The following is a 27,875-nucleotide window of genomic DNA, read 5'->3' as shown; positions in this document are numbered from 1 at the left end:
CACGACAAAGTTATTTTGCAACATGACAATGCTCGGCCACATGTTGCACAAGTGGTCAAAACATACTTAGAAACGCTCAAATGGGATGTCCTACCCCACCCGCCGTATAGTCCAGACCTTCCGCCATCCGATTACTATCTCTTCCGATCGATGCAACATGGCCTGGCTGACCAGCACTTCCGTAATTACGATGAAGTCAAAAAATGGATCGATTCGTGGATTGCGGCAAAACCGACCGAATTTTTCACAAAGGGAATCCGTGAATTGCCAGAAAGATGGGAAAAAGTAGTAGTAAGCGATTTACAATATTTTGAATATTAAATTTGTAACCATTTTACGTCAATAAAGTTTCAAATTTCGAAAAAAACCGCACGAACTTATTCATAGTCCTATTACTTTAATTGACGCTTACACTCCCGTGTTTGGTAGAGCTCCTCCTTCTATTTGTGGTGTGCGTTGTTCCACAAATTGAGGGACCTACAGTTTTAAGCTGCATCCAGCCATATCCGAAAGGTAAATGGTTTGTGAGGAAAAATACACTTGGAGGTATGTCATTACCTGCCGAGGGGCGACCGTTATTAGAAAACAACTTTCTATCATTTTGGCGTTTCATGCACGGAAATTAGAATATACGCACTTCGGAATGGTAGTCCCACACTACTAACCCATTCGTCTGTGGCAGCCGAATGAAGAGAGTGCCTAAAAAATTAACATACCAAATGCTACTGACATTTTCCATTACATTTGCCAGCTTCACTGGCGATATGACTGCCATTTTGTTGTTGTAGCAGCATAAACATTCCCCATACTTACATACGGGGAATGCTGCTGGAGTGACAGTCCTTGGCCGGATATAAATCCGAGTTGTTTCGGTAACATAGAACCGACTGTTGTGGAAACGACTGCGATTTTGTCTCGAATCTTGCCTTTGAGATCTTTAAAAATCCCTATAAAAGAGTTGTTGTTGAGGCCAGAAGTTTTCCATAGCTTTTTTATGCGTTTGGGGTAGGTTTAATTTTAGGTTATACTGGCTGGCCAAAGCCGCACAGAGACCATTTTGGTCCAAAGCGATACGATATCAGAGTCCTATTTAGCGAAAAAATGCATTACTCAAGATGCGCGTCCTGTTCGCGAATTTTGGGAGCCGCTCAAGCTCCAGTTCAGGGATAGATTCTAGCCTTTCAAGGCTGAGAGCAACCAGGCAGCATGGTTTAGTTTTCGAGAGAGCCGGAAAGTAGCATAGGAAATGCATTTGCGGTAACACCAAATGTACTAACATACACAGATATCGGTTCTCCATTGACTGTTGCCAGCTCTAAGTAAGAATGAGCCAATTTTTTTGTGCAAACATGAATTTCTGCTCGTGCAGTTGTTTTATGAATGATTATTGTGATGATTATCAGTGCGCCCCTGCTATGGATTGTTACAGATTCGAGCTTGAACAATTTTTAGGCTAAATGACAAATTCTGCACACTGACTTAACAACTTTTCGATATTTCCAATATTCCTTGATGGAATGAATGTAAAGGACATTTGTATGCAAATTATTAAATCTGTTTCTGTAATAATGAGACATAAAGCAAGTCCTGCATATTTAAACGCACACTCTTCTAGGGTGTCTTATTAAGACCGCTTATTTGAGGTTGACTTGGAGGTTATAAATATATGGAACAAAATATCCGATAAAAGGTCGCATTGTGCGCTTTTGCCCTTTTGCGTTAAGGTGGTACTTTTGTCGAATCTTCCGACTACATTTTGGAGGACTCGATCCCACGGCAGTCGGTTCTACGTTACCAGAACGACCCGCAATTATATTCGGCCCAGCACAGTCACTCCAGCAGCATTCCCGTACATGTATGGGAAATTTGTATGCTGCTACAACAACAACAATATTTTGACATAGTGCGGCTTGTCTGTTAGTTCAGGAATTTTCTTCAATTATCGGCGCCTGTACTTCTCCATGTAATTCACCATGGCTTGGTGCGTGACTATCATTCGGAAGTGCACTGGTGTGGAAATCCGAGCGCTTAACACCAATTGATAGAAAACGTTTTTTCTAATGGTGGTCGCTCTTCGGCACGTTCGAGTATATTTTTGCCATGAAAAAACTTCTGCCGTTCGGAGGCGGCGTAAAACTGTAAGCCCTCCATTTGTGGAAAACATCAAGAAGCACACTACGAAATTTGAGTTTTACAAATTTTATTTTTGATCTGACAATGTTTTCTGTTTTCTTTTTCTCTACATGTACAGCTGCGGTCAAAATCTTAGTGGTGCACATACGTAAAATGGGTTGGGTTAATTCCACTAAAAATATGCACTTATTTATGAATTTTTTTTGGAAAGATAATTCATGTACATTTATTTATCCAATTAGTATACTGTAAACTCACATTTCAAAAATATTTTCAAAAATTTTCACAAGAAAATATTCAAAATTGAGCCGTTGACAGCAGATCTACGCAGACGTCTCGAAAAAAAGGCAATTTGCCGTGGACAGTTTTTCTCAGCATTGGATCATCTGAAATCAAAAAATCAAAGAGTTTTCATTAGGTAATCAATTGTCCGAGGTAACCCTGTCGAGTTTTTATTAAAAAAAAAAAAAAATTTCAATTTTTTTTTAACATTTGAAGTGGAAGTGCGATTTTTAGACGATAAATCGCATAATATTGTTTATTGTAAAATAAATAAAAATTGAAAAAAAACCTCCCAGGGTTACCTCGGTAATTATGAAAGATCGGTCGAGTAGATTCAGAGAAAAAGTGTCCACCGAATTGAAAAACGTCGTTTTCTAGAAAATCGATTTAAAGTTCGACCATAGCAGGTAGCCGAATCGTAGCGGCCAACGGTTATAATGCTCTAACTTTGTGAGTTTTGCACCGATTGACTTAAAATTTGGACACAACATTCTTGAGATTATGTACATTCATGTTCTCAAATAAACCAAACTCGATTTTTTTTACCCTAAAAAACGCCCCAAACAGTAGGCACCAAGGAAGTATAACACCAAAGAGTAGGCACCAAAAATATATTTCCTACAAGTTTACACCAACAAACAAGTGCCAAAAAGTCGGCAGTGTTATCTCTCACTAGAAATTAGCAACCACAAGGAAAAACTCAGGAAAAATAGCCTAAAGTGTATCTGAGAAATATATAAGGTATTGCTCTCTCTCTTTTTTTTCTTCTACGTCATATCTTTTTTCTCTCTCGCGGAACGAAATTGCCCAAAACGTTGCATGGCCTTGAAAATTTACTCTCCATTCTCGCCATCGACGCCTAAGAAGTTTCACTCCAAAAATTATTTAGTGTAAACCACTACCAAAATCGATAAACAAAATTGGTGCTAAATTTAACTAGTCGAACCAAATTGGACACCCAATATAAGTATTCCGAAATCTCACTGTACTACCGTACATATACTTTTGCAGTGCACTTGCAACTAAAGTCCTACTTGCGAAAGTAGCAGCAGAAATGCAATCAATGGAGCAGAAGACAGTTGACATGTTTTTCACCACATTTTTTGTTTTGCTGTTGCTTTCCTGTTGGTTGCAGTGCGGCCGTTGCTGTTACTGCTGCTGCTGCCTTGGCAGTTGGTTTTATGCATACTATATGTTGTTGTTGTTTTTTTTTTTTGCTTCTGTTAAATTTTTTTATATGCTTTTTTATTGTGCTTTTATGTATTTTCTTCATTTTTGAACTTCCGTTGTGGTATGCAACAAAGCGTAACCGATATTGCACCGAGCTGTTGCGAGCCTGCCTGCAAGTCAACAGCAGCAGAAGCAGCAATAATAATAATTGTGCATGCGAATCCCCCTGGATTTTGACATTTTGTATATAGTTGATGGCCAACCTGCGCTTGTTTTTTATTGTTTTTTAGACCTCTTATTAAAATGAACTGGTGTATTCATTTTGTCACGACACTCCGAATACCCAGAAGGGAACGAGAAAACGCATCTGTAACTACTCCCGTACTGAAATGATTAATAATATGATTTGGTTGATGGTGAAGGTATTCCGTCTCTCTGCTTAAATGGGAATGGATGATGTGTGAAGTTCTTCTCATTGATACATGAAACACTCAACATTTTGCACTTTAACGAGCATTTAGTTCAATACAAGCCATCTCATTTCATCCTACCCAGTAATTTTTACTAACTAAAATTTTCTTTATTAGTAATATTTAGTAATCAAAATCGCTGTTCTGCTTAAAGGTTAGGAAAGATTCACATGGTGCTTTTTAGTTTACATCGAAACATAGTATGAAAATCGTTAAGCTTAGTTCACTATAGGCCAAATAATGTGCCTAAGTTTTTGATCATTTTGGCGTTCGCGTACACATACAACAAACGAGAGCGTAACAATATGAGAGCTGAAAATTTATCTTGCAAAAATGTTTACAGCTTTTTCTTAGCAAGAAAAATAGCTGATCAAAAGCAGCTGGCTGCAATTTATAAAAATCAGAAATTTTTGATTTAGCTTTGGAAAACGTAAAAAGGTATAAAGAATTTAGATATAGAAGTAAGTACATTTCCTTTGGACTCTGCGGAATGCGCCTGAACAACACGCTATGTTCACGTTTTCTAAGTTTTCCATTTTTTTTTTATTTCACTTTTAATTTAATATCATCTGACCATATAAATGCACGTTTTTACTGGTTTTCTGTTCGTTTACTATTTTGAATATTTTTCTCTTTGGGGGAGATCAGTTGCCAATTCGCCAGAATTTCGCTGCTGCAAAAGCAAACGAATGCAACTTATGTCATACAAATAACACTTCTGTTGGGTGTTTGGCCGATCCTTTCCTCCTATTTGTGGTGTGCGTTTTGATGTTGTTCCACAAATGGAGGGACCTACAGTTTTAAGCCGACCGCGAACGGCAAATGGTTTTATGATGAGTTTTTTCATGGCAGAAATACACACGGAGGTTTGCCATTAGCCTACCGAGGGGCGACCGCTATCAGAAAATTTTTTTTTATCATTTTGGTATTACACGTACGAAGATTCGAACCTACCCGAATGGCAGGCTCGCACCAATCCATCCATTCGGCTACGACGGCCGCCCTTGTGTTATAGGTATAGCTAACTGAAATAAAGCGCTTACTTATACTTACGTATACATTGTTAAGAAATTTTGAAAGCACCATATATTGAGAATATTATTTATTTATTTTTAATTTAAATTTTTTTTTAGTTTCAATTTTTTTTATAGGTGATATATGTAGGTCATTCTATAACCCAGACCAAAATAACCTAAGTTTCAAACCTTGTACAAGGTTTAAAAAAATTCGACAAATTTCAAATTTTTAATCAGAATTAAAACAAATTTTTAATCAGAATGAAAACAAAAAATATTGGGTATTTTTATATGTTTTTATTTTATTTTACTAGTTTTTAATTTTATTATTGTATAATAATTTTTATTTAATTAATTTTTTTTTTTTTTATTATTTTTTTTTTTATTATATTATACTTATATATATTTTTTTAAATTTATCTTTTTTTTTAATTTATCTTTTTTATTTATCTTTTCTTTAATTTAATTTTTCTTCCCCCCGTTTTTTATATATTTTTGAGGATTTTTAAAATTTTTTACTAAATTTTAGTAAAGGATTTTCCAATAAGAGGTGTTTATTTTGATATTCAAAGAAAAATGCTATTTTTTAATATAGGTAAATGATCGGATGTTTATTTCATTATAAAGAGGAAGGTATGCCGTTAATAGTGGAAAATAACATCAGGCAAATGACCACCACGACCACGCTTACAGGACAATATCCTTTTCATGAAATTTTCCATAACCGAATTGCAAAGTGGCTGTCCTATGTCCTCGATAACCTCACGAATTCCATTTTTGAGGTCTTGAATCGACACTGAGCTGTTGGTGTGGACCTTCTCTTCCACGTGGCCCCAAAGAAAAAGGTCAAAAGGTGTTAAATCACAAGATCTCGGTGGCCAATTGCAATCATCTTTTCGAGAGCTAACATGGTCCGGAAACTTTTCCCGTAAAAGATCAATGGTTTCGTTGCTTGTGTGGCAGGTAGCGCCGTCTTGTTGAAAATAAACGTTGTCCAGATCAATACCATCCAATTCCGGCCATAAAAAATCGTTCATCATCTCTCGATAGCGCAATCCTATTCAAAATAACTCCTTTTATTGGAAACCCCTTTATAATAAAAATTATTGTTTGGTGTAGCTAAAATTTCTCTTTGATTTTACAATATATACTTTTTCCCTTGACGGAGTTGCGCATTTTCTCCATATGACGAATGCACAAACTTTTTTTTTTGTATACGGAGAAAATAGGAAACGGCGAGGGGTAAGATTATCAAAAGTCATTGAAAATTTTGAGCGGCTTCAAACTTGCACTATGTGTACTAAAATTGAATGCGTACCCGAATTTTGATTGAAAAGCTTGACATTTTGACGAAAATTTGACAAATTTTTATAAATCTGGTACAATAAATCTTATAGAATGAAATAAATAAATAAAAAAATATATATATATGAAAAAATGTATAAATAAATATTAAATAAATAATTGAAAAAATTATAAATAAATATTAAATAAAATAAATAATTGAAAAAAGTTATAAATAAAAATTAAATAAATAATTGAAAAAATTATAAATAAAAAATAAAAAAAAATTGAAAAAAATTATAAATAAATATTAAATAAATAATTGAAAAAATTTATAAATAAATAATTGAAAAAATTATAAATAAAAAATAAAAAAAATTTAAAAAAATTATAAATAAATATTTAATAAATAAATTGTGTTTTTATAATTTTGTTACGAAGTGTAATAGTCTTTAATATTTAGGCTAGAAACTTCATGTTTCCTGATTATCTTTTTTTTATTAAACATATCCAGTCTTCATTACAGTCGATGAGACAGCTGCTTCCTTTTTTGCTTTTATTCGCGCGCTCCTTTTATTGTCGGTTAGCAAGTCGCGAACAGCAGAATAACAATAACAAATAAATTTAATAAATGAAGATCTGGTAGTGGCGGTGGTGACTTGAGAGTGTGTGCTATTTGCTATTGCTGGCGCTTCGGTATTCGGCTAGGCTAGTTGGTGGTGGCAGCGAAAACGCTTGCATGCATGTGGATATGCATGTATGTATGTAGTAGAGCTCAGTAAATACTTTGTGTATCTAATTTTACGCCACTCGGCATCTACTATTTGGCTCACTTGGGTGGAAACTTGGTGTTTTCCGTTGCATTTTGGATGGTGGTGGTGGTAGTGGTGTAGTGTTGGTACTCGTTGTTCACATTGCCTCTCTTTCTACTTGCTGCTCAGCAATGGCAGTGGTGGCATAATTCACACTTGTCCAGCAGCACTTAAATATATACCAAAATAAACACTGAAGATTGAGTAACTGCAAGCAGCGAGGAACCAACCCCCGCCACAACTAACTCTAGTGGTGGCATTATTTATGCGGCGATGGTATCCATATTTGGTTATTACAGCTATACCACATATGTACATAGGTACATATTTGCTGAGGAGGTTATCCTGTATTGCTTGTTGGCCGTGTGTTGTTTGTTTTTCGTTGTTGCTTTCTCCTTTTCTTTGCACCGGCGACTAGGCTGCTTGCTCAGACTGCTGTTGTGAGAGAGTTTCTGAAACTAAAAAAAAAAAAAAAAAACAACAACAAAATACCCAACATTTGTTGTAAGGCGTCTGACGCGTACGCATATGTTGCGTGTGGCGCCCTGCATCCACCTACACACGAAGCGGAATTTTTATTTAAAATTCAGTTGCTTATTTTAATTGACATTTTATTTCACTTGCTGCTAGTTGCAGCAATTATATTTTTTTATCTGCATGGTGTTTAACGTACGTTGGTTGTTAGGCTGCGTGTGCAATGCGGTTTGGGTTTAGTGACGATCGGTAATTGCCCTGAGTTGAACGAGTGAATAGCGAAATTATTTTAATTGGTAATTATTTCAGAAATTGTATGAGTAACTAAACTCACCTATAAAATTTAAGTGTAAAGCTGAGCAGATGGAAGAGCTAAGTTACCATAAACTGAATGAGTTCAAAACTCTAGCTGATTGGTTCAGCACAAAAACTTGTAATGACTTTTTATGAAGATAAAAATGTATTAAGAAAATTTATTTCCTCTTAACTTGTTTTTCCCAACATGCATGCAGCGGAATGCAAAAATATTTCATTTGTTCTGCACACGTCTGCAATTCGTGGTAGATTTATGAATTATTGAAGTGGACTCCCTTAGCGAGGTTAATGAAAATGGTTGGTGCACCTTCATTACAAGGTTATATGCACGAAATCGGAGCAAAATTGTTTATATGGTTTTTTGGCTATAACTCGTCGACTAATTGATATTTTTTCAATCTGTAAAAGCCAAATTATTGCTAGAGACCTGTGCAACAATTACAATTTTTGAAAAAATTGATTTCGAAAATTTTTGTGGTACTTATGAAACAATATACTGAAAATCGGCATTTGACTGCAAACTTCGAAGGCCGATTAAAAAAAAATTCGAACTAACATAAAAAAACGGCGCGATACGGGTCTTCTAATTTCGCCTCTATTTTCACCCGCCACTCTCAGAATGGACCTAATTTTTGCTAACCTGAATTTGTTCCACAGTGATATGTTACAGCGATTCGCTTTGTCAATAAAAACGGTAGATCCCAATATGCCTCTGTTTATGAATAAATAATAGAAAAATATAAGTAAATGGTAAAAATAAAATAAATAAAAATAATAATCATAAATAATAAAAAAAAGTAAATAATAACAAATAAATAATAATAAAAAAATAATATAAAAAATAATAATACAATATAAAAAAAATAATATAAAAAAAATTTATAAAAAAATAATATAAAAAAATTTATAAAAAAATAATATAAAAAAAAATTTATAAAAAAATAATATAAAAAAAATAATATAAAAAAAATTATATTAAAAAAATTATATTAAAAAAAATTATATTAAAAAAAAAATTAAAAAAATACTAATAAAAAAAAGTAATAAAAAGGTAATAAAAAAAAATAAAAAAATAAAGAATAAATATTAGAAGCTATTCTTATGTAGCTAACCCCTACCGCATAATATTTTTTGTTAATTCGTAAGGTTTCATTACTGGCAATTAGAGGTGAGTCAGTGTAGTCCCACTAAAGAGGAGCAACTCCTCCCGACAACGACTTTTTCAATCATTTTTTGCAAAAAAGCTCAGAGTATTTATTATCTTAAAATAAATTACTTATTAATACTCATGCTGAAATGAATATACAACATTTTTTTAAATAAAAAAAATGTCTGCTCAAACGTGGCTCCTTTAATTTGCGCCGTGGAATGTAGCGCCTCAACTGAAATCAGACAAAAAACTTTCATTAAAATAAGCTAGTCCGCTTTGCCCTTACCTTTTTTAACGGGGGAAAAAAGAAAAATTAAAATTTAAAGTGAAAAAGAAAAAAAAATTACACTTCTTTTTATATACAAATTGATGAAAACAATATTTTTAGTGATAATTAACATAACATTTGCGGTACATGCAAAGGCCAATGTGTGAGAGAATGTCCCTGTAAAATTTTGAGTTGATATATTGATTACTTTTTGACTTATATTCGACAGCGCGGGAAAAAACGTATTTCGTGAAAAACACGATTAAAGTTTTCGTTCGACGCTTATCACTTCACTGACTTTATAAAAACTTTTTAGACTTTCTATTAAGTTTAAAACATTGAAAAGATATTATTTAGATTGTAAATGAATTTTTAAAGCAAAAAACAAAAAATGGAAAATTTGAAGGTGCTGGGATCTGCCCCCCTTAAGCGAAAATGGCCGAAACTTCTGGTGGATTATTGAATTGCCTTGCCATTATTTCCTAATAAAAGCCCGTGTGTCAAAGATACTCTCAAAATAATATATAAGCAAAATAATATAAAGGTGGTGGTTTATAAATTTTAATAATTTTTTGTACTGTTAAAATCAATTAAATAAAGAAAAAAACTTTTCATTGAAACTGCAAATAATAACCAACTAAATGGAAATTTTCGGCCACGGGCGTAACTGTTTATATCCACCAATGCACCCTTATAATTTTGTGTACTTAACGGTTGAATGTAATGGCTGAAAGGATGCTCAGAATGATGAGAGGCGTCGATCTAGCCATGTATGTATGTATGTCCCTCCGCCCATCCATCATAACGCAAACAAAAATTTCTATATTCCAATGAAACTTGGTGCACATTATTTTATGTCAAAGGTAGATTGGGATTGAAAATTGGCCAAATCCTTCAATAACCCTGCCCATTACCCATATAACGGTAATTTTTAAAAGAGAAACAAAAACGTGATATCTGCTATAAATAAAGCAAAGTTACTCAAATTTTCTACAAATGATGGACCCAAAACAATAAATTCGTTGCATGTACCACAGTACCACGCCCACTTTTGGGTAAATATGTGTATATACCGGTTACTTAATAAAATTCGCTCAAATTTAAAGTCGTAGTTCTCCTCGCCTCATTTTTATCCAATGTACATTTTTGGAGATCCTATAAAACCACGCCCTTTTTTTATATCTAAAAACTAATTTTCGTCCGTCCGTGAGTTTGTCTGATTATAAAAAACAGCCAGTCCAAATTAAATTTTATTTCAATTTCCGTGAATATAAAAGTTCGGTTTGGATGGAATTTAGCACTTCCTTTCTTTTTTAAATCTGTAACCCGCCGTCTGTGTGACTCTTGCCAGACAATCTTAAATATATAGGGTTATCTAATAAGAGGTGTTATTTTGATATTCATAGAAAAATGCTATTTAGTATAAATGATTTCATTATAAAGAGGAAGGTATGCCGTTAATAGTGGAAAATAACATCAGGCAAATGACCACCACGGCCACGCTTGCAGGACAATATCCTTTCCATGAAATTTTCCATAACCGAATTGCAAAGTGGCTGCCCTATGTCCCCTATGTCCTCCCTGGGCTGTAGGCGTACCTGTAGACCTTCTCTTTCACGTGGCTCCAAAGAAAAAAGTCACAAGGTGTTAAATCACAAGATCTCGGTGGCCAATTGTGATCACCTCTTCGAGAGATAACATGGCCCGGAAACTTTTCCCGTAAAAGATCAATGGTTTCGTTGCTTGTGTGACACGTAACGCCGTCTTGTTGAAAATAAACGTTGCCCAGATCAATACCATCCAATTCCGGCCATAAAAAATTGTTAATAATCTCTAATCTAATCTAAATAACACCTGTTATTGAAAAACCCTATATTATATTGTTTATAACAAGAAAAAAGCTTTAAAAAAATCTTTACGTTTACGTCAGCTTGACAGGCAAGTAGAGTTCCGCGGAATGCGCAACCTTCTGTATTCTCTCAACCTTGAATAGGCTAGGCTTAACTGTGGAACCCCACTTTTTTCCGCTAAAGAAAAAGAAAAGAGAGAAAGTTGATGTTTACAAGGCAACTTTTAAAGGAGTTGACAATATTGTAACACATTCCACCCCAAACAGATTTTATGACAACCTGTTTTACGGCAGAAATGCACTCAGAAATTTTCCATTGCCTGTCGTGCGTGTTCATCTTAAAAAAACACACTTTACTTATTCTTCTTTTTGAAGAGCAGTCGGTTCTACGTTACCGGAACGACCCGGATTTATATTCGTCCATGGACTGTCACTATTGCCGTTTATGCTGTTGCAACAACAGCAATGAATTTAGAACAAAAAATTATGAATTTTAATTTCAATTTGGCTCCAATTTGAAGAATTGTCAGTATTCTTTTTTGCATATTTGTAAGAGCCTATTTGAATTCCTAGTTGGATCTAACACATGGATGATTTATTTGGCTTGAAGCCTTGACAGGCGATGACGAATGAGCTGGCCCCTGGCCTTGGTGAAGAGGCGACAACAATTCTGGTCATTTTTCATTATTCTTCCACGGGGTTCGGATAGAACATGGACCTTCATCTTCTAACTGACTTAGTAATGGCATGAACACGTAACCGGTGAACCAGTTTAGAAAGCTATTCGATGTTTAATATTTTTTGGCAATACAAAAAAAAAAACCTAATGTGAAGGAAGGCTATGGCTATGATGATCTGTTTGCAGAAACGAGAGATGAGAAAAAGAAGGCTTCGTGCTAAGCAGCTGACCTATATATAAATATAATTGGCGCTTACACCCTTTCTGGGTGTTTGGGCGAGCTTCTCTTTTCTTCTTCTTTGTGGCGTGCGTCTTGGTCTCCCACAAATGGAGAGACCTACAGTTTCAAGCCGACTCCGAACGGCAGATATTTTTTATGTGGAGATTTGTCATGGCAAAAATACACTTGTAATTGCCTGCCGAGGGGCGACCGCTATTAGATATTACATATTTTGTTTTTAAAAAGCCACACCATCGACTCTTGTTGGTAGTTTTGTTATATAATTTTTATTCATTCTTTGCTTATTTTAGAATTTCTGGGATATCTTTGACTTAAAATAGGTATCCCGTTAGTTATATCGGTTAGGTAAGGTTAGGTTAAAGTGGTTGACTTGCAGTCACGCTTAGACCGTTTTGATCCATAGCGATACCGGGTGGAGTTCATTAGTTCTGCGTTTTGAAATAGTCCATCCGCATGGTTTCCATTTACCGATATTAGATGCTTCAGATCGTCAAAATGAACTGCGAATTAACAAATTAATAAACATTTAATAAAAAAAAACCTAGCCTGACACCAAAAATTATATTATAGAGATTCGATTGTTCTTAAGGTCCATGATAAACAAATACACAGGAAGCATTATCAATATAAACTTTTAATAACGAATTTCACCTTTATCTTACAGCTATAATATATAAAAGAAGTCAAGGCCATCCATCCATTGACTGCATAAGATTTCATCATTATGGCGTGGCGCTTCAAAGCATCGAAATACAAGAATGCCGCACCAATCGTCCCAAAGCCGGAGGCATGCATTCGCGACATTTGTGTCGGCTCCTACCAGACTTTCGGCAATAATATTGTCGCATCCGCCGCTTTTATGGCATTTAATTGGGAGCATACGGGTTCGAGTGTTGCAGTTTTGCCACTAGACGATTGTGGGCGCAAGAGTAAAACAATGCCGTTGCTGCATGGCCACACAGATACGGTGACTGATTTGGAGTTTTCACCATTTCATGATGGTCTCTTGGCAACAGCGTCCCAAGATTGTCTCGTCAAGATTTGGCACATACCCGAAAAAGGCCTTGAGGCATCGCTTTCAGATCCTGAATGTGTTTTTTCACACAAACAGCGCCGTGTAGAGACAGTTGGTTTTCATCCCACTGCCGATGGCCTGCTGCACTCCACCGCTGTCGGTTGTGTGACGCTCTTCGACATAACAACACAAAATGAAATTTTCTGTGAGTGCGAAAAGTGAAATGCACGAATTGTGTGTGTGTTTTTTGTAACTAATGGGCATTTGTTTTGCAGCTAACAACGAGCATCCCGAGGTCATACAGTCAGTTAGCTGGAAACAGGATGGCACAACTTTGGCTACAAGTTGTAAAGATAAAAATGTGCGCATATTGGATCCCCGCGCTGGTGATGCGCCCATTCAAATGATTGCTGAATCACATCAAAGCATCAAAGACTCGCGTGTCGTGTGGTTGGGCAACCAAACGCGTATTCTAACCACTGGGTTTGATGCGGCCCGTTTGCGTCAAGTGATCATTCGTGATTTGCGTAATTTCGCGGTGCCGGAAAAGACTTTGGAGCTTGACTGCTCGACGGGCATCCTAATGCCGCTCTTCGATCCAGACACAAACATGTTATTCCTTGCAGGAAAAGGAGACACAACCATCAATTACTTGGAAGTGAGCGACAAGGATCCCTATCTGACGGAAGGTTTGCGTCACACAGGCGAACAAACAAAAGGTGCTTGCTTGGTGCCAAAACGCGCGCTCAAAGTAATGGAAGGCGAGGTGAATCGAGTGCTGCAACTAACTTCCAACATGGTCATACCCATTATGTATCAGGTGCCACGTAAGGTATGTAACGCGTGCGAGGAAGTATCTCCTAAAATGTTACTAAATTTCTCTTACCTTTTGTATTTCCAGACTTATCGTGACTTCCATAGCGATCTGTATCCCGAAACAACAGGTTATAAGACCGAATTAACCGCTAGCGAATGGCTGCATGGTACCAACTTGCCGGTGCCAAAAATGAGCTTGGATCCGGCGAAGCGTGAGTTAGGCGACACACCAATAATTGTAAGTAAATAAAGCCTGTGAAAATGCGTACTCCATCAACGTCATTGGTCATGATTCGCTTACAAACATACACAAATTCAATTTTCCACTATGCATTCAACTGTTTTTGTATCCACTATTCGTACTCATTTTTTGTCTTGTTTCCAATCTCTATTTCTTTCTACAAATATTAACCTTAACTGATACATTGAACCACCACCGCGGACACCATTAGGTACATCGTGGTAATTTGAATGATTTAATTAAAAATATTGAAAATAAAAAAGTGTCCAACAAAACACCACCCCTAAAATCGCCAAGTAATGCAATGGAATCTGGTAATTTGTTGCAACAACGCAACGGCAATGGGAAAAACCACTTTCAAATGAAAACAAGCATAGGAAATGAAAAAGATGGCAGCGTCAAAGCGCTTTTGCACGCACACAGCATTAGCGAATCGGAGAAAGCCGAAGAGGTTGGTGGTGCCGGATTTACTAAATCTGAACTCATACGCAAATTTGACAACAAATATAAAACTGATTCAGAGAAGGATTTTAAAGAGTTGGAATTGACACGACGCTTTAGCCGTGAATCGCCGGCGGATGAGTCGACAGGCAGCAGCGAAGACGCTACAACCGATTTGTCATCGCCACCGCAACAACAACAGCGTGAGCGTGAAGGCAGCAGCGGTAGCGTTGGCAGCGGTGTGACCTCACCGCCCAGACCAATGCCTCGCACATCCCGAAATAATTCATTGGGGGATGCGGCTACCACAGCTGCATTTGCAAGTGGTGCTGGTGGCGATGAGGTCATGCCACGTCCACGCCCGCGCACTACCGCGGCGTCCGCTTACAAGGTGTGCAGGGGTTTGCTTGTATAAAAGAAATATGATAATGATGCGTCACTAGCTAGGCCAGATTGAAGTGCAGAAAAAAGTAGGCGACTAACGCAGATTTGTAAGTCGAATTAGCATACTAGTAAATTTGAATGCCAAAAGGGTTGTTGTAGAAGTAATGGGTTCGTTAATGTTTAATTGACCGAAGTAGTGTTTTAAAATAATTCGAAGATATTTAAAAAAAAAAAATGGAAGGAGTTCAAAATAAAAGGTGAACGGCTAGAAACCTTTTGAGCAGGTAACAGTTTTTTTTTGTTGTGTTTTTATGTAATTCGCCTCTTGGCCTTCAAGCTAAGACAAACGCCATACCAAATCTATAACAAGGTAATTCATAATTTTATTAAAAAAGGGGAGTTTTAGGCCCTTTTCTCAACTGGCGATAAAAAAATGTTCATTCGTGGGGAAAATAATATAACGGAAGTTATACCTGAACTTCGGAGTGTGCTCTTTTGTGGGTTAATTTATTTGAGCTCGATAACTCGTAAGGCCTGTTGGCGCACATCGATTTAGTGCAGCTAACTACCGTTCATTATTTTATTGCTTTACATAAGAAAAGATTGACCGCACAGCGATTTGCTAGGCAAATTAACCCCTTGCCAAGCAATTTAGCTCGACGAGACTCAGAGTGTTACGCATCAACGCGTGGTAAACGGATCAGACAAACTAACTTTCAATCTCGACCCAGGCTCGTGATGTTTATGTTTGATCCGACTACCTGCAAACGAAATCGGCTCGTCATATTTACGTTTGGCTCGACGATCTATTCACGAGCCTGGCTATTCATGTTTAGGCCAAAATTTTCATCATGAGTCGGACTCGTTAAAGCACGGCAGGGGGAGGGGTTAATGATAAACAAAAACAGACTTTGCTGCAATTTAACACAATCTTAATAGTTGAACAAAATACTGGCAAGGGCTTTTTACATAAAGGAATAGTTCGTTTGCTCGGTTAGTACTGTTGTTGTTGTTGCTGTAGTAGTAGTATAGTGTTGAAGTAGCACAGTGCTGCTGAAGTGACAGTCCTTGGCCGGGTATAAATCTGGGTCGTGCCGATTACGTACAACCGACTGTCGTCGGAACGCTCAATTAGTACTCTTAGAGTCCAGTTATTGGTTGATTAGAGTTACAGCCTCCATTAGTTAACAATTTTATTCCGATTTTGATGGCATTTATTAACAGAAAAGTAATTTTTACATGATTTTAGTAAAAGTGGATTAAAAGGGGTGTTTTTCCAAATAAATTTTGCTACAAAAAAAAAAGAAAAGTAAATTATGTTAAAATTAACTAATTTTGTTAGCAAAAAACAAGAAAAGAAAGATAAAGTGAGTTAAAAGGTGTGCTTTTCCGAATAAGTTTTGCTACCAAAAATAACAATTTTCTTTAATTTTTAGGGTTTTTAAAATTTTTTCATAAGGTTTTTTTTTTTAGGCATTTTTGAAGGGAAATTAAAAGATGAGATTAAATAACATCAATCTATAAACATTGTACACTAAAATTACGAAAAATGGCATTTTCCCCATGGGAATAAAATGGTAATTTTCAAAGCGTTAGCAACACTAGTAAATGTTAAAAAAAGAACAAATTTTAAAACAGTTGCCTTAATGGCTATATAACAAATTTAGGAGGTGGCATTAAGAAAACTACATTTTTTTGGGCCATCCTAATGCACGCATAACGTTCATAGGAATGCCAAGTAGGTATTTATATACTAGAGCTCTAGATAGCCGTGTATCGAGCAGTGCAAGTAGCTCTGTACTCGCTCGAAACTCGTTCATTCTACAACTGCTCAAATTTGTGTTCGAAAATATCGAGCCTTTGAACAATTTAAACAAAATTGTTAATTTTTTTATCAGCATTTCTTAAGCTTTCCAATGATTTTAGAACTGTATTTGAATAATTTGTAAAACTTAAAAAAAGTTATCTAAATAATCAAAACACATATCATTCAAATTGCTTGCAAAAATTCGACATACTCGAACTCACGTTCAGAAAAGTTTGATATACTCGAGTTCACTCGATTGAAAACTTTCGAGTAATGAGCATGAAACAGGTATACGACTACTCGTTGCTCATACTCCCGGGCTATTCGAAAATGTGCGAACTAAATCGAGAGCTCTGGTAAATACAAGTTTGCATTTTTTTCCATCAAACCATCACCGCTGAAGAAGCCAGTAAAATGATTAGCTGCTTAGTGAGTTTTAAGAGTAAAATTTGAAATCTGCATATTTAACTGAAGCTGATCTGCACTTCAACTGGAAGAAATTTGTACTTTTGAACCCGGTATATCCTCTTCCTTTTTCTATTTGATTTTTCAGTTGTGCAATTATGATTCGTGTCTTTGTTGCACATCCTTTGTTGTTGTTGTTCATTTAATTGCACCAGCGTTGTTATTATTGTTTGTTTTTTCGCTGTTTCGTTTTAAAATTTATGGTCGTCACGTTGTCTTATTTCCTCCACTTTTTGTTTTATATTTGTCAGTTCCATAATGTCCACTAATTTTCCTTTAAATATATTTTTATTTATTTATTTTCATCTTTCATCTAAACATCACACATTTCCCAGCTAAATCACATTAATGTGGTACAAAGCATGAGTTTATTTTATTAATAATGCTTTACACTTTTGCTTAATCCAGCCACGCCTTGGACCAAAGCCATTCTCAAGCAATTCGGGCGATGTTTCGTTCGACAAAGTCTTCGCTGTGCCAGTAGCGCCAGGATCACAAGAAAATATACATCACATTTCAACCGCAGGTGCAGCTGATAATGGAGGAGACACTTTCGTGGCGCCAGCACCAGTTGCGCCAGCGGCTACTCCAACACAAAACAAACCAGATTTGATTGTGGAAATTGAAATTAAAAGTAAGTCATTGAAATCTATCTGCAATTATCTTTTATTAACCAAATAATTACCAATTTATTTCATGTCATAGAACCCAATGTTGATAATGCCAACGAGAGCAACATACAAAAAACTCTGTCGACCTCGGAACGTCGGAAGGTAAGCACAAACAAAAACAAAAAATAATAATCAGGCACATCCAATAAAGAACTAAACAAATACTTTATGAATTTCTAATACCCAAATAAATATTTCAACTAACACTTAACTAACACATTTCGCTCTCACCTAATTAATGCTTCCCTCCAATTGCTAACCGTATTTTGGCAACACACACAAACACTCTACAACAGTCCTCGGCTGATGCTGATGAATCGCCCGATAAGGTTACTTTCTTTATAAATATTTGCAGAATCGCAAGTTCTATTTTGAATCGATGGTAATTTGCTTGCTTGTATTTGTTTAGATTTTCGAGCAAACTCATTCAGAATCCTCGGAGAATTCTACTGAAGGTGATGATAAACCTGATACGGAATTGCGTCGTTTCTCGGCTGCCAGGAGCAGCATTGCCGAGCGGCGGCGTTTATATGAGAATCGATCAAAGAGCACAGTGGAGGAGAAATCGCAATCGCCAGTGCCTTTGTAAGTACTCAATTATGTCTATTTAAGGGATAACATGGGTTTCGTTGGTTCAAAAAATCGATTTATTTTTTTTTTGGCTATTAATTTCTACAACATCTCAGGAATATTAATTTTCAAGTCGATCCGAATAATAAATTCGGAGATACAGCCTTTGGAATGTGTGCGCTCCAAGCCACTTTTATTGTTATTCAAAACTTTAAACGCGTTTTTCTCGGAACTGTGTTTTCAAAGTCAGTTGTCAAATGTTCTCAAAAACTACTCAACCGACCTTGATGAAATTTTACACAGGTGTTCGGAACCAATTTACTCGTGCTTGAACGAAGTATTTTGTTTTTTTTTTTTCAATTACAACTATTTAAAAAAAAACAAAGTGTCAAGCAAATTTGTCCGAAATTTTCATTTTTTTGCAAAAATGTCTGCCAAAATTCAAATTTTTACTTTTTTTCTTTCCTTCGTTCAAGCATGAGTTTATGGTCTTAACTAAAGAACTTATTTTTGTTTTTTCATTTGTGATGAGCCTGTCAGGAGTTATGTTTACAACGCGGACGCACCTTTTTCGAGGGGTCACCGGAAATGACGTCACAATGGAGGAGTTTTAATTTTTTTTTTTTTGAAATTTTCCAGAAATTATACTTTAAATATGTATCTATAAGACAGAAAAAAGTTTGCATTAAATAAATAATTTTTTACATAGAAAAAAATATTGAAAATATGCCTTTTTTATCCGACGAAACCCATGTAACCCCTTAAGAAAGTAATATTAGTTTGAGGAAAAAGAAATACCCAAGTTAGAAGTTTCATAATCATTAAAAAATCTCTTTTCAGGCGGCGTGAGCTTTCTAAGGGAGAACCCTTTAAACCCCAACAACAGCAACCCTCTTTAACTGCTCCTGTCACCGAAATTAAACGTATTTCTGCGCCTGAAGGCAAACTTTTAGAGGAACGTCGTCGCAATGTCACATCCGTTGTTGATGGTGGCGCTGCAATAAAGAAGTCGTCAACTGAAGCAGCCATTACTACCACACACAAGCGCACGTCGACCGTTTTCGGTAAAGTCTCGAAATTCCGCCATCTAAAAGGCACACCTGGCCACAAATCTACACACATTGAAAATTTGCGCAATCTCAGCCGCCAGATTCCGGGTGAATGCAACGGTTTCCATGCCAATCACGAACGAGTTGCTGTACCGTTATCGGGTCCTGGTGGTAAAATTGCCATATTCGAGCTAAGTCGTCCAGGTCGTTTGCCTGACGGTGTAATACCATCTTTGGTGAATGGCAGCAACATTATGGACTTTCAGTGGGATCCTTTTGATTCGTCACGTTTGGCTGTTGCTTGTGATGATGGCATCGTTAAGTTGTGGCGCATTCCCGAGGGTGGTCTCAATGAACCAACAAATACCACGGAACGTGAGCTAATTGCACATTTGGACAAAATCTACTTTATACGGTTTCATCCGTTGGCTGAAGACGTTTTGTTGACGGCTAGCTATGATATGACTGTAAAATTGTGGGATTTGCGTACTTTGGAGGAGAAAATTCTACTAACGGGCCATACAGATCAGATATTCGATTTAGCTTGGAGCCCTTGTGGCAAGTTGGCAGCAACCGTGTGTAAAGATGGTAAGTTGCGTGTCTATAATCCACGCAAGTCGGAGACTCCAATGCGCGAAGGTAATGGGCCGGTAGGTACGCGCGGTGCGCGTATCACCTGGGCGCTGGAGGGTCAGTACATCGTTTGCACTGGATTTGATAAGTGAGTAATAGATGAATTTGGTGCATGGCGCGATATTTTTCACCTATTTAATGCTTTTTTCATTTATTTTTTTCAGAGTGTCTGAGCGTCAAATAAGCGTATACAATGCACAAAAACTGAATGCGCCATTGAATACAGCCAGTCTCGACGTCTCGCCATCTATACTGATACCCTATTATGATGAGGACAGTTCGACTTTGTTTGTGACGGGCAAGGGTGACTCCACCATTTACTGCTATGAGATAACGGATGAGGAGCCATACGTTTGTCCTTTATCGCATCATCGCTGCACATCATTACACCAAGGATTGAGTTTTCTCACCAAAAATTATTGCGACGTAGCGAGTGTTGAGTTCTCGAAAGCGTACCGATTGACAAACACAACTATCGAGCCGTTGAGCTTCACTGTGCCACGTATTAAGGTAAAAGAGTGTTGACATATTGCAAATCAGTTTATTTTAATAGTTTTCCATGGATGTTAACCAAATAAATAAATATGATTTTAGAATGAATTATTCCAAGATGATCTCTTTCCACCAACTCGCGTCACCTGGAAGCCCACAATGTCGGCGGATGAATGGTTTGCATGCAATGATAGGAAACCGACAAAGTTGAGTTTGCAACCTAACGGCATGGAAGCTTGTAAGTGTTATTTGAAGTTGAAAATTTATAATTTTCACTATGCATTATGAACATTTTTTTTTTCTTCTTTAAAGTATCCTCCATTCAACAAGTGGCAACCGCCAAGAAGATTGAGCATGCGGGAAATGGCAACAGTACTGCGATGACAGGAGCAGAATTTGAGAAAAACAAGCAACAAGAGGTAAATAGGAGTAACATCTCATTTCATCTTGATAATTCCGAATTAAGGAAGGGAATTTTGTGGTTAGATGAGAAAACGGATATAAAATGTTTAAGTATAGGCCTCATCTAATCGCCACTTCTCTGCTCGCTATCTCTTTACTCGATTAACTTGACGAAAAATTTGCATGTGAAAGCAACAACAAAGTTATCGAGCCACTTGCTAACGCTTGGCAAAAAGAAGATGCCTTGTAACTACTTATTCTCGATCGGCAGAATTTGATGTGACAGTAAAGATAAGACGTAAAATAGGGAATCGACGATATCTTTTTTATAATAAGAAAAAAATCAACAACGTCAGGGAAAAGCTATCAAAAATTAACGAGAATTTTAAGCCATTTCACACTCACACTTTATTAATCTGAAATGTAATGGGCTGTAAAAGGGCGTATACATTTTTTTTTAAATTCTGAAATTTTGATGAAAATTTGTCGAATTTTTATAAATCTTCCACAAAATTTGAAACTTTGATTTATGTAATACTTATTGCAATTTTTGGGTGATTGGTCGAACTCTTCCTCCTATTTGTGGTGGCGCAGTTTAATGCGACCCGCAAACGGTAGATGTTTTTTTTATAAGGAGCTCTTTCATGGCAAGAATACTCTCGGAGATTTACCATTGCCAGCCGAGGGGCACCCGCTATTAGAAAAAAAATTTTTCTATAATTTGGTGTTTCGTGCCCGGCACCCGAATATATATACAGTGCACTCTCTCTTAAGTGGACACTGGGAGGTACACTGCAACAACAACAACAATAAAGGGTTAACGTGTTATGGGAGGGTTATCCGCTCAAGAGAAAACAATTTAAAAAAAATTCTTAAGGATTTGTGATATAAACTAAAAAAAGGGTCCGCTTAAGAGAGGTGTCCGTTAGGAGAGCGTACACTGTATATAAATAGACCTTACACCCTTTTAGGGGGTTTGGCCGAACTCCCCGTCTTATTTATCCCATTTTTGCTGTGAGTTTTGATGTCCCACAAATATTTGAACCCGAATAGGTTTAACAATTTTTAATCAAAATACTCCTCTAAATAATTATGTGTAAAAAATTTCATCATATAAATGTCCACTATGAGCAGTTCTACAGGTAAAATCCACTAAACAGTCGATTTGGTGAGAACATCGAGATATCGATGTTGAAGGTTGTTCAGCAACACTTTGCGCTACATCAGCAATATTCTTAACAAAACACCCAATTTTTGGTCTGCCAGTCCTTTTTTTATCCTCGACAGAATCAGTTTCTTAAATTTTCCACCCACCTTTGAATTGTTGACTCATTTGGACGATTATTTCCATAAAAAAATCACGTATTTTGCGGTATGTTCTTAAAGATCGACCATTTTCATAATAAATTTCAATAATTCAAAAAATTATCCACTTGACAAATGTCAAAGGTGGCATAAAAAAAGTTACCGTCTGGGAATTATTTACTATTGACATCTTTCACTTTTGAATAAACCTTTAAGACGCATTATAATAAAAGTGCGAGAGCATTCTTGAAAATGTATATGAATTTTTAAATTAATTGCTGACGGAAGTAAGAACTACAGGGTCGTTTGAATAGTCCGTGCCAAGGCACTGAGATGGCACTACTGGGGCGCATCGAAGTCCTGTTTAGCTAGTAGCATATCTTTAAGTTTCAGCCAGATCGGTCTATTTTTTCGAATAGTTTTCCTTTTCCATCACGACAACGCACCAGATCACGCCTCAGCAGTTGCGCTCGCAAAATTAATAGAAATAGGGTTCTAGGTCGTTTCCCCCACCTATTCTATAAATTGGCCCCCTTGGATCTCTCTGACAACTATTTGTTCCCGAATTAGAAAATTGTTGGCGGGGAAAAAGATTTTATTCAATCGAGGAGGTGATGGCAGATACGAATGGCTATTTCTGAGACTTAGCTAGATAGATAGATTTTTTACGAGGTTTGCACTTCGATTTCATGGTCTTTTGTGCCCTCTTGTCAGCCCAGTACCTCATCCAGACTCAATTCCCTTATTAAACCCCGGATAGAGCTGGGTTGGATTGAGCGTATGTGCCTTTCTTCTGACTGCAGTTGGCCGAGATGTTGCTCAAAATTGAGCTGCAGTAAACAGTCTTTTTGCAATAGCATCAGATCTTTTATTTATTTGAAGGCCAATATGTCCATGCGACCAAACCACCCCCACACTATGAAAACCATATTCATTTACCTTTTGTTTAAAAAGACTGCCACAGCAGTTGTGGGACTTACCTTCTTGAGTAGTAGGCATGAACTCAGACTATCAGTAAAAATACAAATCACAATTAACCACAACAGACGCATGAGTTGCCAGAAGATCAACATCATCGCGCTTAAGTTCATCGATTTTTTCAGCAAAAATGGTTTTAATTTTTTGGATGTTTTTAGCCCTGGACAAGGAATCGTCAATCACCGCCAAATTTTCAAAGTCAACAATCTTTGAGTTTACATTTGTATTCACAAAAATATCTTTAATCTTTTTGAAAACAAAACTATAACGGGATTTAACCTCTACAGAGTTTTCAATCATTTTTTAAACGCTAGGATTTATTTGTTTCAATTTCCAAAATTTCTTTGGCAATAAGCCAAAGAGACCTTTCAGCAGGTGGTAACTCATGGACAATCGCATACAGCAAGAGTGTAGTTAGAGCAACCGCTAAATTTCTCCTAAGGAAGCAGTTTTGAAAGTAACAGTTTCTGACAACGGGACTCCCCGAGAGTACCAAGGTTACAACAACGTTCTGGATACTGTAGCAGGTTAAACTCCTACTTATTCAGAATCGACCCCGACATACTAAACATATGTGCGACATGTGAAGGCACCCCGCACGACACTAACCACCTTTTCACATGCCCCATCAAACCCACTCATCTAACACACCTCTCTTTCTGGACCCAACCTGTCACAACAAGCAAGTTTCCTGGGCTTGATGAGCTAGACGAAGACAACCGGTGATTACACTACATTGACAGTGAAAAGTTACTGCTACAACAACAACAACAACAACAGTCTTATTAGTGCTCCTAAAATACTCAATTTTCGAACTTACAAAGCTGTTGTAGAACTTGATAGCAATCTGGGGGTGTAACCCAGCCCTGATAGAAGTCATCATCTTACAGAAATTCAAATTGAAAGCCGTGTCTTTGATCACCTGATCATAAAGCCCTCCTAGGGTCAATGATGAGCTCATGGGGATTTTGAAATCCTAAAATTAACTTCGTCTACACTTTTCGATCGCTATTATTTTTATATTTTCATATTAATTTTTATTCAAGCAGTAATCGGTAGCTTTTTATATCTGACATCTACTTTTCTGCTTTTCAGATTCAGAAGTCAGTGAGTGCCCGCCTGGAATACAATACCAAACTGGAGCAAGACGACATGGAAGGCGTGGATGAAAATGAGTGGCAAGAAGATTAAACATCTTTTTCAACAAAAATCATACCAGGTAGTAATAAGAAAAGGCCACGGTGCTGAACGCTTAGTACGTTCATGGCTAAAGGGTTTGTATGGAAGAGCAGGGAGGATGCAGTCAGCAGTTTAGCCCTGGCGTTTAGCAGTATGTTACGTTAAGTTAATATGAGCGTGCGTGTGTATAAGAACAGACAGACATTTGATAAATTGATAAGTTTTACATGCATGCATATACATACATACATACATACATACAAGAATATTTTTGCTACAATTAGAAGTTACATGCGTTTTCACGTTTGCAGACATTCTCAATTCTCATGAAACATTCTCAAAGCGTAAAGATATAGGTATAATATTTACCAATAACAACAACATTTTAACATTCATAAATTTTAAGTTTGATGATAAACCTCAAAAGGGTACCCAAAAACAATGCACGAAATGACAACTAGGACAGCAATAGCAAATATTGAGTTAAATTAAAAAATAAGTAACATTTCCAGGGACAAAATTCTTTAGAAATATTTATATAAAGGTATGTAACATGAAGACTGCATATAAATGTATTTTAGTTAGTTTGAAAATATTTATGTGACCCAAGAACTTTTCTTTTTTTACATTTACCTACATTTATACATAATGTAACTTCATTATTTTTAATCAATACTCAAGATTTGCCAAAAAGAAAAAGGAAAAAAAAAAGAAACCAACCGTGCATGTGTACATTTTCGCATTCCACATATGAAGCAAAAAGGAAAATTATACACGAAAAAGTATATTTATTTCGAAATGATTTGTATTCGGGCTGTTTACGAAAGAATATGATTATAATTATAATTATTGGTTTATACGATTTGACGTAACGTTGAAAATGATATTTTGACATGTGAACAAAGGAAAAGCGTTAGTTACACTGTTGCCATATGAAATGCAAATTCCTCTTGGTTATTTACAAATATTTAACTGCATTATATTTAAATTTATATTTATATACAAGTATATATGTGTATGTGTAGTAGTTTAGAAAGCGCGCATGTATTTTGCAATATATACATATATAAATATATATATATATATATATATGCATACATACACAATACATTTATTTAAGGCATACAAATTTATGTAATGTATTTTATTATAACTGATAACTGATACACTAATGAAATGATGATTATTACGATAATGACAAAGCTGATGTGACAACTTTTTCTCTTTAACATATTTATGATTATCTGTATATTTTAACCTTATAATGAGATAAACTTACAAAAAAAAAAAACAAAAAACAGTTTATATAGAACAATGGAAACTTATGCTCTCTAGTCTTCGTATGAAGAATTTTTTGAAATTTAAAAACATTCTCCGGCACTACTCACACACACTACCTTCAAGCAATCAAGCGATAAATCAGGACAACAATATTTTCAGCAGCAACATTAATTGTTCACAATAAGCTATGCTTATTTCGCCATATATGTATGAGAGGGGGGTATATGAAAATTAAATTTCGATTTACGGGGCTGCTATTTGCTGTTTTCGAACAACAATTGTTAGTGTGGTTTTTTTTTCGTTTCTTCCTGGTTTTTTGTTATTTGTATTTGGTATTTTGCATATTTCACTTTTACAAAGAAAACTTTCAATTTGCGTCTTTGATATTTTCCTACAAATCTATTATCTACTACATTGGGGAATAAGTTCGTAGCGTTTTTACCGAAGACTTTTATTTACATAAAAAACAGTAATTATAATGGCTGTACAACTAATCAATTTCGTATTTTTTTGTTAAAAAAACCATTCATTTAAGTATAAAAGTGAAAAAATATTTTATTCAAAATATTGTCCATCGGAAGTGGCAACTTTTTCCCATCTTTCAGGCAATTTATGGACTCCATCCCAAAAAAAACTTCTCTTCTTTTGCGCCGAGAAAGTCATCAAGCCCCATACCTTCAACATTGGTGAACCGTATTCCAGAAAGGTGATTTTGCATGGACCGAAACAAATGGTAATCAGAAGGAGCTATGTCTGGGCTATAAGGCGGGTGCGGCCTGGCTGGTTGGCCTGGCTTCACATATGATCTTTTACGCTTTGGGTTGTCGTAATGAATCCACTTTTCATCGCCACTGACAATACGATGCAAAAACGATTTCTTTTTGTGGCGATTAAGCAGCATTTCAGACATGCAAAATCGTCTCTCAACGTCTCTCGGCTTCAATTCGTGTGGCACCCAATTTCCTTGTTTGTGATTGTATCTGGCTGCTTTTAAACGTTTAGAAATGGCTTGTTGAGTGACTTCCAATGTTTTTCCAATTTCTTCTTGAGTTTGACATGGATCTTGATCGAGTAATGCCTCCAATTCTTCGTCTTCAAACTTTTTTGATGGACCTGATCGCTCTTTGTCTTCTGTGTCACAATCGCCACTTTTAAATCGTGCAAACCACTGCTGACATACTCCAAACTCTGGAGCATATTCAGGATAAGCTACTGAGAGTAAACGATGCGCTTCTGTTGCACTTTTCTTTAAATTGAAGAACAAAAGCAAACCCTGTTACTGTCAAAATATTGACTACATAAATAGATATGAGGTTAGTAACAAATTCGAAATTAATTAGTTGTACACCCGATATATATATATGTATGTACATATGTATATAATAATAAACAATAAGCTAATCAATTATATATTCGCCGTTGCTGTTTACAATCTCTTCCCACCTCTCGACCAATTTTTTGATGCCGTTCCGCCAAAAATCGCCTGATATCGGGTCAAAGAAATTGTTGAGCCAGTTTTTAAGGACCTCTTTGTTATCTTATGGTTTGGCAGGGAGCGGAAAAGACGGTAATCTGCCCGTGCAAGGTCCGGAGAATACGGCGGATGCTGAAGGACCTCCCATTCAAGCTCTTGCAGTGCGGCATTGACGACTTGTGCAATGGGGGGCTTAGCGTTGTCGTGAAGGAGTAGGGTGTGACCATGTCGATTAGGTTTTTTCAGTCGTATAGTCGGCCGCCGTAGCCGAATGGGTTGCTGCGTGACTACCACTCGGAATTCACAGAGAGAACGTTGGTTCGAATCTCGGTGAAACACCAAAATTAAGAAAACGTTTTTTTCTAATAACGGTCGCTCCTCGGCAGGCAATGGCAAACCTCTGAGTGTATTTCTGCCATGAAAAAGCTCCTCATAAAAATATCTGCCGTTCGGAGCCGGCTCGAAACTGTAGGTCCTTCCATTTGTGGAACAACATTAAGACGCACTCCATAAATAGGAGGAGGAGCTC

At 36.4% G+C, this 27,875-nt stretch overlaps 1 protein-coding gene across 4 annotated transcripts in view; it reads left to right on the top strand.

Moving 5' to 3' along the window:
• The window catches only part of LOC128857993 (coronin-7), a 38,721-nt gene extending 12,024 nt beyond the window's left edge, over nucleotides 1–26,697 (top strand). The window contains exons 2-14 of one of the 4 annotated variants that reach the window (XM_054093871.1): nucleotides 12,808–13,363; nucleotides 13,434–13,990; nucleotides 14,060–14,212; nucleotides 14,427–15,047; nucleotides 17,721–17,946; nucleotides 18,018–18,085; nucleotides 18,280–18,312; nucleotides 18,393–18,568; nucleotides 19,394–20,323; nucleotides 20,400–20,745; nucleotides 20,830–20,965; nucleotides 21,040–21,146; nucleotides 24,508–26,697. In XM_054093871.1, coding sequence (XP_053949846.1) covers nucleotides 12,868–13,363; nucleotides 13,434–13,990; nucleotides 14,060–14,212; nucleotides 14,427–15,047; nucleotides 17,721–17,946; nucleotides 18,018–18,085; nucleotides 18,280–18,312; nucleotides 18,393–18,568; nucleotides 19,394–20,323; nucleotides 20,400–20,745; nucleotides 20,830–20,965; nucleotides 21,040–21,146; nucleotides 24,508–24,603 — 3,945 coding nt within the window. In that variant the 5' untranslated portion in view covers nucleotides 12,808–12,867 and the 3' untranslated portion in view covers nucleotides 24,604–26,697. The remainder of the gene's footprint in view (nucleotides 1–12,807; nucleotides 13,364–13,433; nucleotides 13,991–14,059; nucleotides 14,213–14,426; nucleotides 15,048–17,720; nucleotides 17,947–18,017; nucleotides 18,086–18,279; nucleotides 18,313–18,392; nucleotides 18,569–19,393; nucleotides 20,324–20,399; nucleotides 20,746–20,829; nucleotides 20,966–21,039; nucleotides 21,147–24,507) is intronic. The other 3 variants (XM_054093872.1, XM_054093873.1, XM_054093874.1) reach the window with 3 other exon arrangements.
• Nucleotides 26,698–27,875: the final 1,178 nt, after the last annotated feature.

The sequence above is a fragment of the Anastrepha ludens genome, chromosome 3 (assembly GCF_028408465.1).
Source record: "Anastrepha ludens isolate Willacy chromosome 3, idAnaLude1.1, whole genome shotgun sequence".
NCBI classification, from domain to species: Eukaryota; Metazoa; Arthropoda; class Insecta; order Diptera; family Tephritidae; genus Anastrepha; species Anastrepha ludens.
This window is presented reverse-complemented; position numbering and strand designations above follow the sequence as displayed.